Source organism: Leguminivora glycinivorella, chromosome 22 (genome assembly GCF_023078275.1).
Source record: "Leguminivora glycinivorella isolate SPB_JAAS2020 chromosome 22, LegGlyc_1.1, whole genome shotgun sequence".
NCBI lineage: Eukaryota > Metazoa > Arthropoda > Insecta > Lepidoptera > Tortricidae > Leguminivora > Leguminivora glycinivorella.
Window position 1 is genome coordinate 926,301 of NC_062992.1, and position 13,507 is coordinate 939,807.

At 38.0% G+C, this 13,507-nt stretch overlaps 1 protein-coding gene across 1 annotated transcript in view; it reads right to left on the reverse strand.

Moving 5' to 3' along the window:
• LOC125238056 overlaps positions 1 to 13,507 on the reverse strand; it is a 154,842-nt gene that overhangs the window by 122,268 nt on the left and 19,067 nt on the right. The window contains exon 3 of the mRNA XM_048145345.1: positions 11,664 to 11,720. Within this exon, the coding sequence (XP_048001302.1) occupies positions 11,664 to 11,720 (57 nt within the window). The remainder of the gene's footprint in view (positions 1 to 11,663; positions 11,721 to 13,507) is intronic.

Sequence of the window (13,507 nt, forward strand, 5' to 3'; positions counted from 1 at the left end):
AGGCAAGAAACAACTTCAGTACAAAATTTGACACGCTCGGCCCCTATACAAATAGATGAACTTGTTTCTTCTATATAAATAAAGTTCTGTGACAACAACATTATATTTTATAATCACCTCATATCCGTATGCAGCCTGTTAATATTTGTGTAGCACAGTTCGGTATTTGTTTAGCTAATACAAGGAACCGCCGATAACGGCCGTAGGTATTTCCAAACACGCCTCTTGATAATTGGGCGTATTAAAGAGATTATGTTATCTCTAACCATCAATGACATCGGTAGGTATCGAATGACTGACTACCTGCTTTTTATATCTGCAAAATTGTATATTATTGAATAATGTTTTTATGGTAGTCACGTTAGGGACCGTCAACACTCAAGAAACGCATGTCCGCCGACGCGGAACGGACGTCAGCGCCACGCCGCCTGAATGTAATTTAAAAAACGTCTCCTCAGTACATATGAGACCAGAGTAGTGGCGCCATGCTCTGCTCTGCTCTGCCGCTCTGCCGATATCAAATGACCGAACTGGCCTGACCTTGGGTTTATCAAGTAAATGGAAAGACACCATTTAAAATAAAACAAACTATTAAAATTGATGATGAAGTCAACTGAATCATGCGAGTCACCATTCGATAAAAGTTAATATTATCGAACTCAAATTCTTCAGTCATTGGACGCTACTATCTATAGGTACTACTATTCAAAGCGTAAATGCCGACAAGTGTCTAAGGGTGCATGCTTTCAGCTTTCTGATACGTAAGCGTCTTCATAACTAACGAGCGATGTTTCATACATAAAATGTGGCTCAATGCTAATAGATGTGACTTTACCCTAATCCAAGAAGTCTTTGATTATTGGTTTGTTGACTAGTCATTTTGTATAACATTCATTCTAAGCGTATTTTAAATAAGACTAATTTTTCAGATCATAGCAAAGTTTTGCAAATGTCAAAGGTTCAAATGATTCGAGTCAATGTATAATTTGTCAGTCGTTCGGTTTGATCTAGTTAAAGATATGGTTGCTTACAATTAAACGCACAAGGCATTGTTTATATAAAAAATGCGATAACATTTGTATAAGATCAGGAGGGCATCGGCGAAATGAACGAAGACGCAAACGTACACGGGTGGTAACTAGCTGATTGCAGATTCCAGCTTGACCCGCTTGACCTTTATGACGTCAGACACAAGATTTTTTTCACAACTGATTAGCCAACAGAATTGACAATCGTTGAGGTTACGTGGTCGAAACGCAGTCAGGCTCTGTCGCGTCACTACAGAAGAGCGATCGGGAGAACTAGCTACGATACGCTTACAAAGTGTAACCGATTGTGACATAAGGCACTGGTCCCATCGCGAGCCAGTAAGCTATGAGCTATCGGTTATAAAACGAACAAAAGATAAGCACTCCCGTACAAATACAAGACATTTTATGTGTGGACGCGAGTATGGACTCGCTAATGCTGAAAGACAATAGTATACATACATACATATAACATACATATATATAATCACGACTGTATCCCATAAAGGGGTAGGCAGAGCACTTGAACTACTAAGTTTCAGTGCCACTCTTGGCAAAAAGGGGTTGAAAGAAATCAAAATTGTGACATTGCAGTGACAGGTTGCCAGCCTCTCGCCTACGCCACAATTTAACCCATATCCTACAGTATCAATAGTATCTACTCGTAAAAAAAGTTGTCACATTGCAACATGGAATATACCCCTGATCTGATCACGAAGCGAACAATAAAAATACGTCTCGGACCTTTGACTCGCGATAGCTTGAGCCGGAGACTTACTGTAATCGTACAATATTTAATGTTTATTGTCCTTAAAGACATTTATATGGATACTTCGATGGGCAATGCACTCGGGCTGAGGTCATATTGTTATAATCATCTAATTTATGACAATATTTTTGCTCCTTAGGGCCGGTTGCACCAAACCGTCTGTCACCGTTAAAGCGTTCGTTAAATTTTATTGTATGGGAAGTTCCATAGACGTCTGCTGCGTGACGATGTTGTGTCTGTCAAATGTGGTTGGTGCAACTGGCCCTTAGTGTAAGGCCCAAGTGAACGCTCGATCGGTTTTACAAAGGTCCTTTAAAAAAAAAAAAAGAACGCTCGATCGGTTCGGCGTGCAGCGGGGCGGACTCGTCCGCGTCTACCACAGAACTTAATTTAGATAGAAGAAACGGTTGTCTATTGTTTGCCCGACAGTCATTTAACATAATATTCATTTGCCCGAATCTAACTTGCCTGAATTTCATTTGCCCGAATGATTTGTTTACCATAAAAATCATATGACATACTCGTTGTTTATCCGAATATTACCTTCCATAATCATACAATGCCATACTATTTGTTAGCCATATTATTAAGTGCAATAATATGGTTTCATAGAATATTCAAACGCCATAAGCAATTATTGCCATATTAATTGTTGCCCATATTATTACCTAACCTAACCTACTTTCTGATAGCAGTTTCATTTTCCAGGGGTCACAGTTCTAACCTAACCTAACCTACTTTTCCAGCAGTTTCATTCTCCAGGGGGTCACAGTTCTAACCTAACCTAACCTACTTTCTGATAGCAGTTTCATTTTCCAGGGGGTCGCAGTTCTAACCTAACCTACTGTCTGATAGTATTTTCATTTTCCGGGGGGTCACAGTTCTAACCTAACCTAACCTACTTTTCAAGCAGTTTCCTTTTCCAGAGGTTCACAGTTCTAACCTAACCTAACCTACTTTCTGATAGCAGTTTCATTTTCCAGGGGGTCACAGTTCTAACCTAACCTACTTTCTGATAGCAGTTTCATTCTCTAGTCCTTCTAGTACCTATTATAGTAGTTTTCGATTCTGCCAAAGCACATTATGGAAATTGACTTTTCTGGACGCTAATTTGTATAACAAATGATGGTATGGAATGTGGTAATTACGGATTTCGATGATTCTGACAAATGACATTATGGAAACTGACTTTATGGGAAACAAAGTTTCTGGCACTAGATTAATATAGTAAACAATGATTATGGCATAAGATGTTATGAGAAACAATATTATGATTGTTGAATAGGATGGCAAATAAAATTATGGCAAATGAAATTCTGGCAAATGGGGGTATCCCAGAAGAAACAAATTCATATATTTGTATAGGGACCGAGCGTGTCAAATTTTGTACTGAAGTTGATTCTTGCCTGTAATTTTAAATATGTCTCAGGCTCTTGATTGTTCATAATTTTTGTGTTGTTGCAATTGAATATCACGTAACGAGGCATTTTTTATGTTTTGGTTGACTTCAACTTACAAAAATTGACGTCCGAAAGCTGCAAGCTGCGAGTAAAGACGGACAACTCAGTGGATTTCACTGAGTTCATTTGACACGCAAAGTAGATACGTTGGCTTGATCTATGGTATATATGACATCTGTGGCGTCTACCCTATCCAGCGTCGACTCAGGACACTTGTATGAAATTCCGCCCCGGGCCCCGCTACACGCCCAATGAGTGTACACTCAGACTGAAGACTTATTCTTAACTAGCTTTTGCCCGTGGCTTTGCTCGCGTTAGACAGGGACAAAAGTAGCCTATGTCACTCTCCATCCCTTCAACTATCTCCACCACAGACCAACCCCTATAGACATCTATTACAAGACGACTCGCGGTTGCCAGCCTTCCTAGTATTTGCACTGATATAAGCGCGGGCGCTCGCCGTGCCCGATCAGTATCGACCAAGTAACAGACCCGAAAGCAGCGCGTGTTTTTCGCACAAAAAAATTGGAAAAGGGTATTTTGATGCCTTAAAGATGTCCACCTGTAGTGTGAAATGGTGTGGAAAGGTAACAAGAAGCTCAAATTTAAAAACAGACGGCATTAAATTCCACAAATAAGTCATATTTATAATTTATTCAGAGCCGGCATAGGTCAACTTACATTGGCCACTTACGCGTCAGTAGAGGGACAGTCATACTTCTGTCCCTTTTCATCTGGCGCGACTGCCCGCCGTCCTTGAAACGGCCAATCACAGCGCGCTTAACACATTCCCCGCCCGCTCCTCGCACCCCAAACACTGGTGACTCGTATCGCGAACCAAATATACAAGACTGCCACTCTATAGGAGGTTCTCTGTGATCTCCACTTAAAAAATCACGACAATTCGTCGCTCCATCTTGCCGTGAAAGACGGACAAACAAACAGACATACACACTTTCCCATTTATAATATTAGTATGGATAATGGAGGAAACGCGTTTTTGTGCACAAACTAATCACTAGAGATGATTTTTTCGATTCCTTCCTATTCTGTTAAACAAAAGGTTTTCTTCCCTTTATGCAGTGAGTAAATAAGTATATTTTCTACTACTGCTAAAAACGTCTTCATAAGTAAACGAAAATATCACGATTTTAGAACAAAACGGGACTTAATCGCGTAAACACTTACATTTATATTAGGCCCGAAATGTAAGTGTTTACGCGATTAAGTCCCGTTTTGTTCTAAAATTATGAAAATATCACGGCTGGTCAAAAAACAAATAAGTTTTTAAAAAGCTCTCGTCATGTCTTTGGTGGGATATATCGTCACTACTTTGAAAAAATCTCGTATCTCACGCTGCTCCTCAAAGTTCAAACGCAGTAAGTCTATATGCATTCCATACATACTTACTACAATTTTCTTTTCATTGACAGACGAAGATACAAGTTTTTTTAAAAGTAGTGACGATATCTAAGAACAGCACTTGAATTAAACAGATAATAATAATTCGTACGTTGATAAGATAACAAAATCGAATATTGTACTTCGGACCGCGTTTTTCGGATTCTAATCACTCGAATACTTTTATCTTAATTATTGTTTAATGAGATTAATTGTATTATCTCGTATAGTCTTAAAGTTGGTAAATCTCAACAGGTTAGGTTCACCCATAATACGTCCCATAATTTCATAATTTTTATCATTTATAATACTGATGGAGGATTTCACTTTATAAATACTAATCTTCTATCTAACAGAGCGTAAAACCTCTAAAACGATTGTAATCGTATTTATACCATTATCGACTTATCGAGTGATATCATTTTAAACAGATGTAGCTTAATATACAAATACAATATGTATACACATATTGCTTTTTTTTTATAAATAAATAAATATTGGGGACACCTTACACAGATCAACTTAGCCCCATACTAAGCAAAGCTTGTACTATGAGTGCTAAGCGACGACATACATACTTAAATAGATAAATACATACTTATATACATAGAAAACATCCATGACTCAGGAACAAATATCTGTGCTCATCACACAAACAAATGCCCTTACCGGGATTCGAACCCAGAACCGCGGCTTAGCAGGCAGGGTCACTACCGACTGAGCCAGACCGGTCGTCAGCAGTGTCAGTATATGTATATTAGATGCATAGCATGTAAGATCCGGACACAATATAGCGGGTCAGAGAGGTGATTCCTGTTGTAGATTATGAATAGAAAATGTTTTCTATTTTAGATTACTCAAATACTCATCAACAGAGCTCAATCAGGGGATCGATTTTTTAATTTCGAACGCACGAATTCGCCGTTCGAAAGTCTGTGGAAAACGACGTAATGCTATTTTTGAAAAAAATCGGCCCCAGGGCTGTTTACCGTATATGTCTTACATGTCAAAAGAAGGCAGCTTACACTGCCCGACCTCTGTCCATCCATATTATATAGTGTGGCCGACTAAAAACATGGTCGGGATACCCGGCATTTAAGTAGTAAGTGTTCGATTGAAAATTCAGTACTTAAACAGCCCCAGAGATGCCGCTGAAAAAATGAAAATCCCCATATTTTCTCGACACTATCCCCCTTATTCATAAACATTCACTAAAGTTATTAAGCCGACAAAGTTCGTTTGTCCCTTTCCGACGTATTGGTGTAATAAAAAGGGACAAACGAACTTTATCGGCTTGATAACTTTAGTGAACATTTATGAATACCCTCCATGTGTCTAGTGTCTGTGTGTGTCGCGTGGGCGTCCCAGATATCGTTGGTGCGAGGAAGCCCTGAAAGACCTGTCCGCACTCGGTGTACCCAACTGGCGTGAAGTGGCGCAGGATAGGGCAGAGTGGCGATCTCTTGTGTCGGAGGCCAAGATCCTTTTTGGGTCGCTGAGCCAGTGAAGTAAGTAAGTAAGTCTCAGTGGCGGCTAGTGAAAATTTCTGCTAGGCAACACTGAGCAAAAAGAAACCTACCTTAACATTAATAGGTAATTTACTAGTAATCAATTTTAGGCAAGCCGGTGGGAATCGGCTTGTATGGACCAGCCGCTGCTAAGTCTAGTGTCTACCCCGATCAACAACTCTTCCGTACTAGGTACAGTAGGTACAAGAAGTAAACTTTGGCCAGACGAGCAAACAACTGTCGTTTGCGTCACAGGGCCACCTGAGTACAGTACACTCACCTGCAATAATATTTTTCTGTTCGAAACCCGCAAAATGTGATACGCTCATAATGCTGTACAAATAATATCGTGTCAGATATTTGCGAGCTTAGTATATATTACAGGTGATTGCACACTCACACGGACTGAATGGATTAGAATGGGTTTAGGTACTGATTACTATCCCAATAGGTCATCATTTATTTTATTTTATTTTCTTTATTGGAGAAACAACAGAAGTAAGCACAAACAAAATTACATTAGATACGATATACACTGTTCAAGAGATGTGCACCTACCTCCTAAGATTTAAACACGATACAGAGGTTTTGAAGTCAATTTTTTTAAGGGAACTTTTTTATCACGTTTTCAACTATTAACAACTGTTAGTTACTACAACCTACAAAATTACAAACATTGGACACTTTGGACAGACTGTGAAACAATTCGAATTTACGTCACAGGAGCCACCTGAGTACACTGACACGGACTGAATAGATTCGAATGGGTTCCTTTACAAATTACTATCCCTTGTCATAATGACTTTTTATTCAGCTAGGAAAGTAATTCAGCGGAGAAGTTTAGATAGAAAATAAGTTCAACAGAGGTTTTGAGGTTAAGTTTTGTAAGCGGTTAGACATAACAAGTTTTCCACTCTTGTACTACGTAGGTAAACATTGGGCAGACTGTGAAACAATTGCAGATTTGCGTCAATGGCTCCACCTGAGTACACTGAGTGCGTGTTTACATTATCTGATCCGATATCGGATGTAGGAAGGATGTCAACGGCAAAAATCAAAAGATGGCGCCTTTATGGTGCTACAGATGTAGTGAGAAGATTTTCCTTCGTTTATTTTACGGAAACATACGAACGTGTCATGCTATTTCAGTCAGTCTCAGTACATGAGTTACATGACGTTGACACTGTGAACTAGGATGACAAATACGAACGTTTCCGTAAAAACACGAAGGAAAAGCTTTTCGCACTACATCTGCACATTCTATATCGTATCGCATAATGTGAAAACGCACTAACTATGCCCGAATGGGTTCGGATGAGTTTACTGACGACTATCCCAAGTAACCCTAAACGTAATTATGACGTTTAGAAAACTAATTCAACAGAGGTTTTGAGGTTAAGTTTTGTAAAGGGTTAGACATGCTAGTAACAAGTTTTCTTGTGTATTACGAAGTTAAACATTAGACAGACTGAAACAATACTGCGTTTGCGTCACAGGGCCCACCTGAGTACACTCGCATGGTTTGAACAGGTTAGTATGGGTTAACCGACTTTTAAAAGGAGGAAATGACCAATTTTCCGTATATATTGCGCGTAGTTCTCAGTTTCCTCCCAGGATGTTGAAATTTCGGTTTTTTTTTTACTTTACTATGCGAAACAACACTTTGGAAACGGATTATAAATGTATAATGGATGGCAGCTGTTGATTTTTATTTATAGTGGAAGGTTAGCTAGCGGATCAGGTTTGGAAAAGTAGTTTGAGTAGTGTTTGTTTGAGTAGCCGCGATAGCTGGAGACCCACAGGTTCGATTCCCGGCTTCGCCACCATGGGCTTGATCGCTTTTTTCTTTAGTGTATGGTATCTATTTCAGTTTATAATTTATATATAGTAGTGCTACTACTTAAAAAAAAAACAAGTAAAACATATTTAATACAATAATTTGATTTGCTCCCTAAATCGATAGTTTGAAACGGTTTTTTTATTATAACATAACTAAAATACAAATTATAATCAATAAAAAAGCTATAACAAATATATACTTATCCCCTTATTCATAAACGTACTCTAAAGTTATCAAGCCGATAAAGTTCGCTTGTCCTTTTCTATCATACCGATACGTCAGAAAAGGACAAACGAACTTTATCGGCTTGATAACTTTAGTGTATGTTTATGAATAAGGGGGTTACAGTTCATTCGCCTCTTTCTAAAATGCTAGGTTGATTTGGAAAACATATATTTTAAGATTTGCGTCAGAGAGGCCATCTGAATACACAGAGTCGGCCTGAATAATGCTCGTATAGGTTTAGTGATTATTAACGGTATGTCTGTTTGAGTACACATAGTAGGAGAGCTTGCTGGGAAGTGGGAACTATAGATTTTAGAAGACGAAAAATGTTTGGGCACCTGCTACCACAATTTCTCTAAGAAACTGTTTTAACTCTTACTGTTATTGAGTTATTGAAAAAAAAATTTTGACTGGACAAGCGCGTGTTATGAAATTAAATAATGTTTTTTTTTGTTATAGTAGCAGTAATACACTTTATTGTACAAAAATAGGAACACATATAACAGGAAAAAAAACACACATCATTTGTACAAAGGCGAACTTATCCCATTAAGGGATTATTATTATTATAAATGGGCTTACTCTTGGCCACAGTATAATAAAGAGTACTATCGTACAGTATGGCCACTCCTCATAAATAAATAAAAGTGCCGCCCACCCCCTCCCGGTTACCTCACAATTACCGCCTGTCAAAAATACACGCATACTACGCGTTCACCTACACAAGCTCAGACTGTGCTAGGAACGCGCCTCTTTCATATACAGAGTGGGGCCTGTAACAAAGGCGAAGAATTGAACTGTAGGCTATTCTCCTTATACTGATCAACATTTGTTCGGCGACTTTTAAAAATAACTTGTATTTTGATTTTTATCACCCTTGAAAGTTTTTTCTAAGAGGTAATGTATTGCGAATTCTGTTAAGTCTAAACTGTGACAGACAACGTCAATGACAACAATAATGGCGTACATTAAAGCTAATATTTATTTTGTATGAAAAATTAAAAATTTAAAGACTTAATAATTTTTAAAAGTCACTGAACAAATGTTGATCAGTATAAGGAGAATAGCCTACAGTTCAATTCTTCGCCTTTGTTACAGGCCCCACTCTGTATTTGATCGCCAGTGGCAGAGGTGTGTTTAGGCGACAATGTGGTACATTTTACTTGACAAAAGCACAAATGTACACAAGAGGAACAGTCCAATTGAGCAAATAAATTAGATAATAAAAAAGTGAGTTTTACGTCACTGTGACGTAAGTTATAAAGTACACAGTAATTATCACGGATTGTTAGTGTGTCTTTATTAATATTGCAATATCTCAGTTGGCAACTGAATTATCGATATCGAAATGTCTTATAGACTAATCTCATTAATATATCAGACATAATTAAGTACATATAGGTACGTTTAGAAATTAGTATAAGATTGCAAATTGATACATTATGTCATATTTTTGGACGAGGAATAAAAAACTACCTACGAGTATTATTTATGACCGAAATTCTTAAAGAGTTTCGTTCGGTTTCTTTCATGAGTTCACATCTACATCAGCATTTTTAATGATATATTGCTTGCACTAACGATCCTAAGGGACCACCCACACTCATAAGACGCATTACGTCCTTCCTATACAAAATGTACTGAGGAGACGTTTTTTGAATTACATTCAGGCGGCGTGGCGGAGACGTCCGTTGCGCGCCGCGAGACACGCGACGCCTAAGTGGGGACGCTGCCTAAAATACCAAAGGGGTTGCAAGCCCCTGTCTGTCTGCTCCTTTGCCTAATATCTCATAGAAATGAGTTGTCTATGGGCATTTTCAGAATTTGGGACTTCCCAATTAACGTAAGTTGTTACCAAAAATTAACTCGCTGTCAGTTTTGTGATGACAATTAAGATGTCTAAAAATCTACTTTTTTCGCATTTTGAATGTAGATTATCACTTAAAGTTTATGTAATTAACACAAAATCAATATTTGTACACAAAACTGACAGTGAGTTAATTTTTGTTAACAACTTACGCTAATTGGGGTGTCCCAAATTCTGAAAATGCTCCTTTATCCTCTAGCGACCCACCATACAAAAAATTGCCAATCAAATTTGAATAAATGGTCTAATAAAACACGGCTTAATTAATTTTTTTTGAAAATCGAACGAATCAAAACAAAAGCTACTCAATTCCATTTAACGTAGATTCAAATTCCATCGCAGGTACTTTGTCCTAGTATTAGGACATTGAACCCTAGGAGGATACTATAGCAGGGGACAATCATTCTATGGTTTAGCTACCATCAATGCATGCCCATATTATATTTGCTACTCCAATACGAATTGAACGCTTACTAGCTTTATTATATGTTTACTACGTTTTCCTTCACGACGTTTTCGTATGTGAATTTCACGTCCAAAAAAGTAATCAAATAACATTTCGTTTTCCCAAGTAACTCACTGGTACGAGTCAAAAAGTTCACTCGCAAACCTATGCGGCTACCCACAACAGAAGGGCCTTGCGTCAAATACAGTAATGAGCGCTGTACCAGAGTTGATGTCGATGTTGGAATCCATACTAATATTATAAATGGGAATGTGTGTGTGTGTCTGTTTGTTTGTCCGTCTTTCACGGCAACACGGAGCGACGAATTGTCGTGATTTTACTTTTTACTTATTGAAATTAAACGAATGAGGAATTCAATTCTGGCGTGGGCTTTTGGGCTAGCAGCCCACTGCAATATCAATTTCGTTTTATTTCAACCCTTTAATTATAAAGAGTGGCACTGAAACTTGACCAGTTTAATCATACTGTACGACATACATCTTAGATGATATATGATTTTTGATGGTTGATTCTAGTCTTGACAGAAACACTGTTTTAATACACTTATAAATTTATTTATAACCATAAGGTTTACGAGTACTAGCTAGGAGCACGTATAAAAGTAAACTAATGCATAAATCAATGTATGGACTAATCGCAAACACGGCAATTATAATTTTAATGCTCACGCGACAAATGTGCGATGCTTGCATTGTACACATACATACACTCATGTCTGTATTCCCAAAAAGGCTAAACGGAGCTCATGAAACCGCTCAAGTTCCATTGCCACTTTTATCAGCTCTAGCACAACTTTCCTTATCGCGCGCGAGTCCATACTTGAAGTCGCGCTTGATGTATGTTACAAGATGTGTACAAGTTGTGCTAAAGGGGTTGGTTAAGGGGTTGAAAGAAAACGAAATCGTGATATGCAGTCACTGGTTACTACTACTACACAACCCATATCTCAAGACCTACGACTCGAAAGGGGGTGGTGAAATTCTTAACCTGTCACCACACGGGGTCAATCAAGGAGAGAAACATTATAAAATAAATATTTAAAGTCACTTACGGGAGGTCGAAACGTAAAAGCTTAAAAGGGCTATACTATAAAACGAACCTTGCCGTCACAACTCTTATCCTGTTTCCCGCACATCACCTCTCCATTCTTCAATACCTATAAAAGAACCACATTACACACTACACACAACACTCATTTACACTAAAACACCACGCTATACCTCACTGAGCACCGGTACCATGAACTTCCCGTGGTACCACATAATGGACACATGATCACTCAACGGGTAATTTGGTGACACTGAGTTTTATCAATATCATTGATAACAGTGATAACTTATCGTAAACGCGCGTTTTATCAATAAAAAAAAAACAGTCGGATATTTTTCTAGACTCGCGTCAATTTTTTTTATAAATAACGGCGGCACTTACTAGACTCAAGCGATGAAACGACGCGTGCGTTAAGCTCATCTGCGCAAGCGACTGTGCGCTGCGCAATGACAGGCGGCTTATTCCGACACGGCGCGGCTGCGTAACGTAAACGTGTCGGCGTTTTGGTGTAGTTAAAGTGTTGAAACGGGTGTTAGTGGTGTTTGGACATGTGGAATGGAGTAACCCGAGAAATTCTAACCACGCATTCCTGAGATTATAAGAAGAAAAAAGTGAAATGAGTTTTGGTATAAAAAGTTGGTATTTTTTTTACGTTTTTTGCACATCTCCCGTTGTTTCGTAGCGGATATGAACATCACAATGAATAAATACGTTTTTTTTTTAATTCTCTGTGATTGAGTCAAACGGCTATTTTCACTAAGTTATTAGAGATACAAATTTTAAACTAAAAAGTTCAGTTTAGGAAAACTTCGTATGATAATTTTGTTTCTAAATGAGGTCAGATCCTTAAAAATATATTGGGTTATTCTAACCCACTGTCGATCAGATTTATTATTATTATTTTTTCTGAATAAGTCGCGTGTATTACAGGTCAGACCTTGATAATCGCGAAGTAAACAGCGCGTTGATGTTGTTTGCGTATATTTCGTTTTTGCGATGTGTACACTCCAAATTATCGAATGTGTGGTAATGTGTAGGCGTGACACTTTTGGGTTTTTATCGATTCATTAGCAACTCCAGCCAGGGGCATCCCCGGTGCTTTTATTCAGTTACTTGAGCTACTAGATTTGTAAGAAAAACAGTTACCTACTTATCAAGAGCAATCAATCTTTGCAAGTTTTTTTTTATGAAATAGGAGGCAAACGCGCTGACAGGTTTCATCGATATTAACATAATAGGCGAGACGACTAAAAAACTAATTAATCCGTCAGTTACATTATCAAGAATTTTAGACACATATTATTTTATTTTTTCTCGTCAACGAATAATGACGACGGTATAGAAGTTTCGCGTGACGTCACGCCTAGGAACAATTTTTACTTAGAAGTGACGTCATAAGCCCCCACTACGGAACTTTGATGCTCTATTCTTTGTATTTCTTCATTAATTAGAAAAAGCGAAAAATATGAATTCAGTATTTTTGGACGGTCTAACTGACGGACTAAACAGAATGCCATTTTTTATGGAGTCGTCATCCCTATTATACGTTTTAAAGGAAAATCGATGATGATACATTTTCCACTACGCACTATTCTATAAATAATACAAATAATTGATTAAGACCTTTGTCTGGCACAATTTAAAAACAAACTAATTAAACCCACCCATTCAACTTCAACTCTTATGTCCACTGATATAGCGTCGATAACCCTTTCAAAGTTCAAACAATAATAAACTTTATCGGGACAGTTAACACTGATCCTGCCCTTACAAATCGACCCCAGACGGTACTAAGATAAAGTATTAATAACTAATCGTATAGAAATATACCTTGTCGGTGTGTATTCTAAGTTGATTATTGTAGTATAGGGTGGTGACCCGGAGAGCGATGTA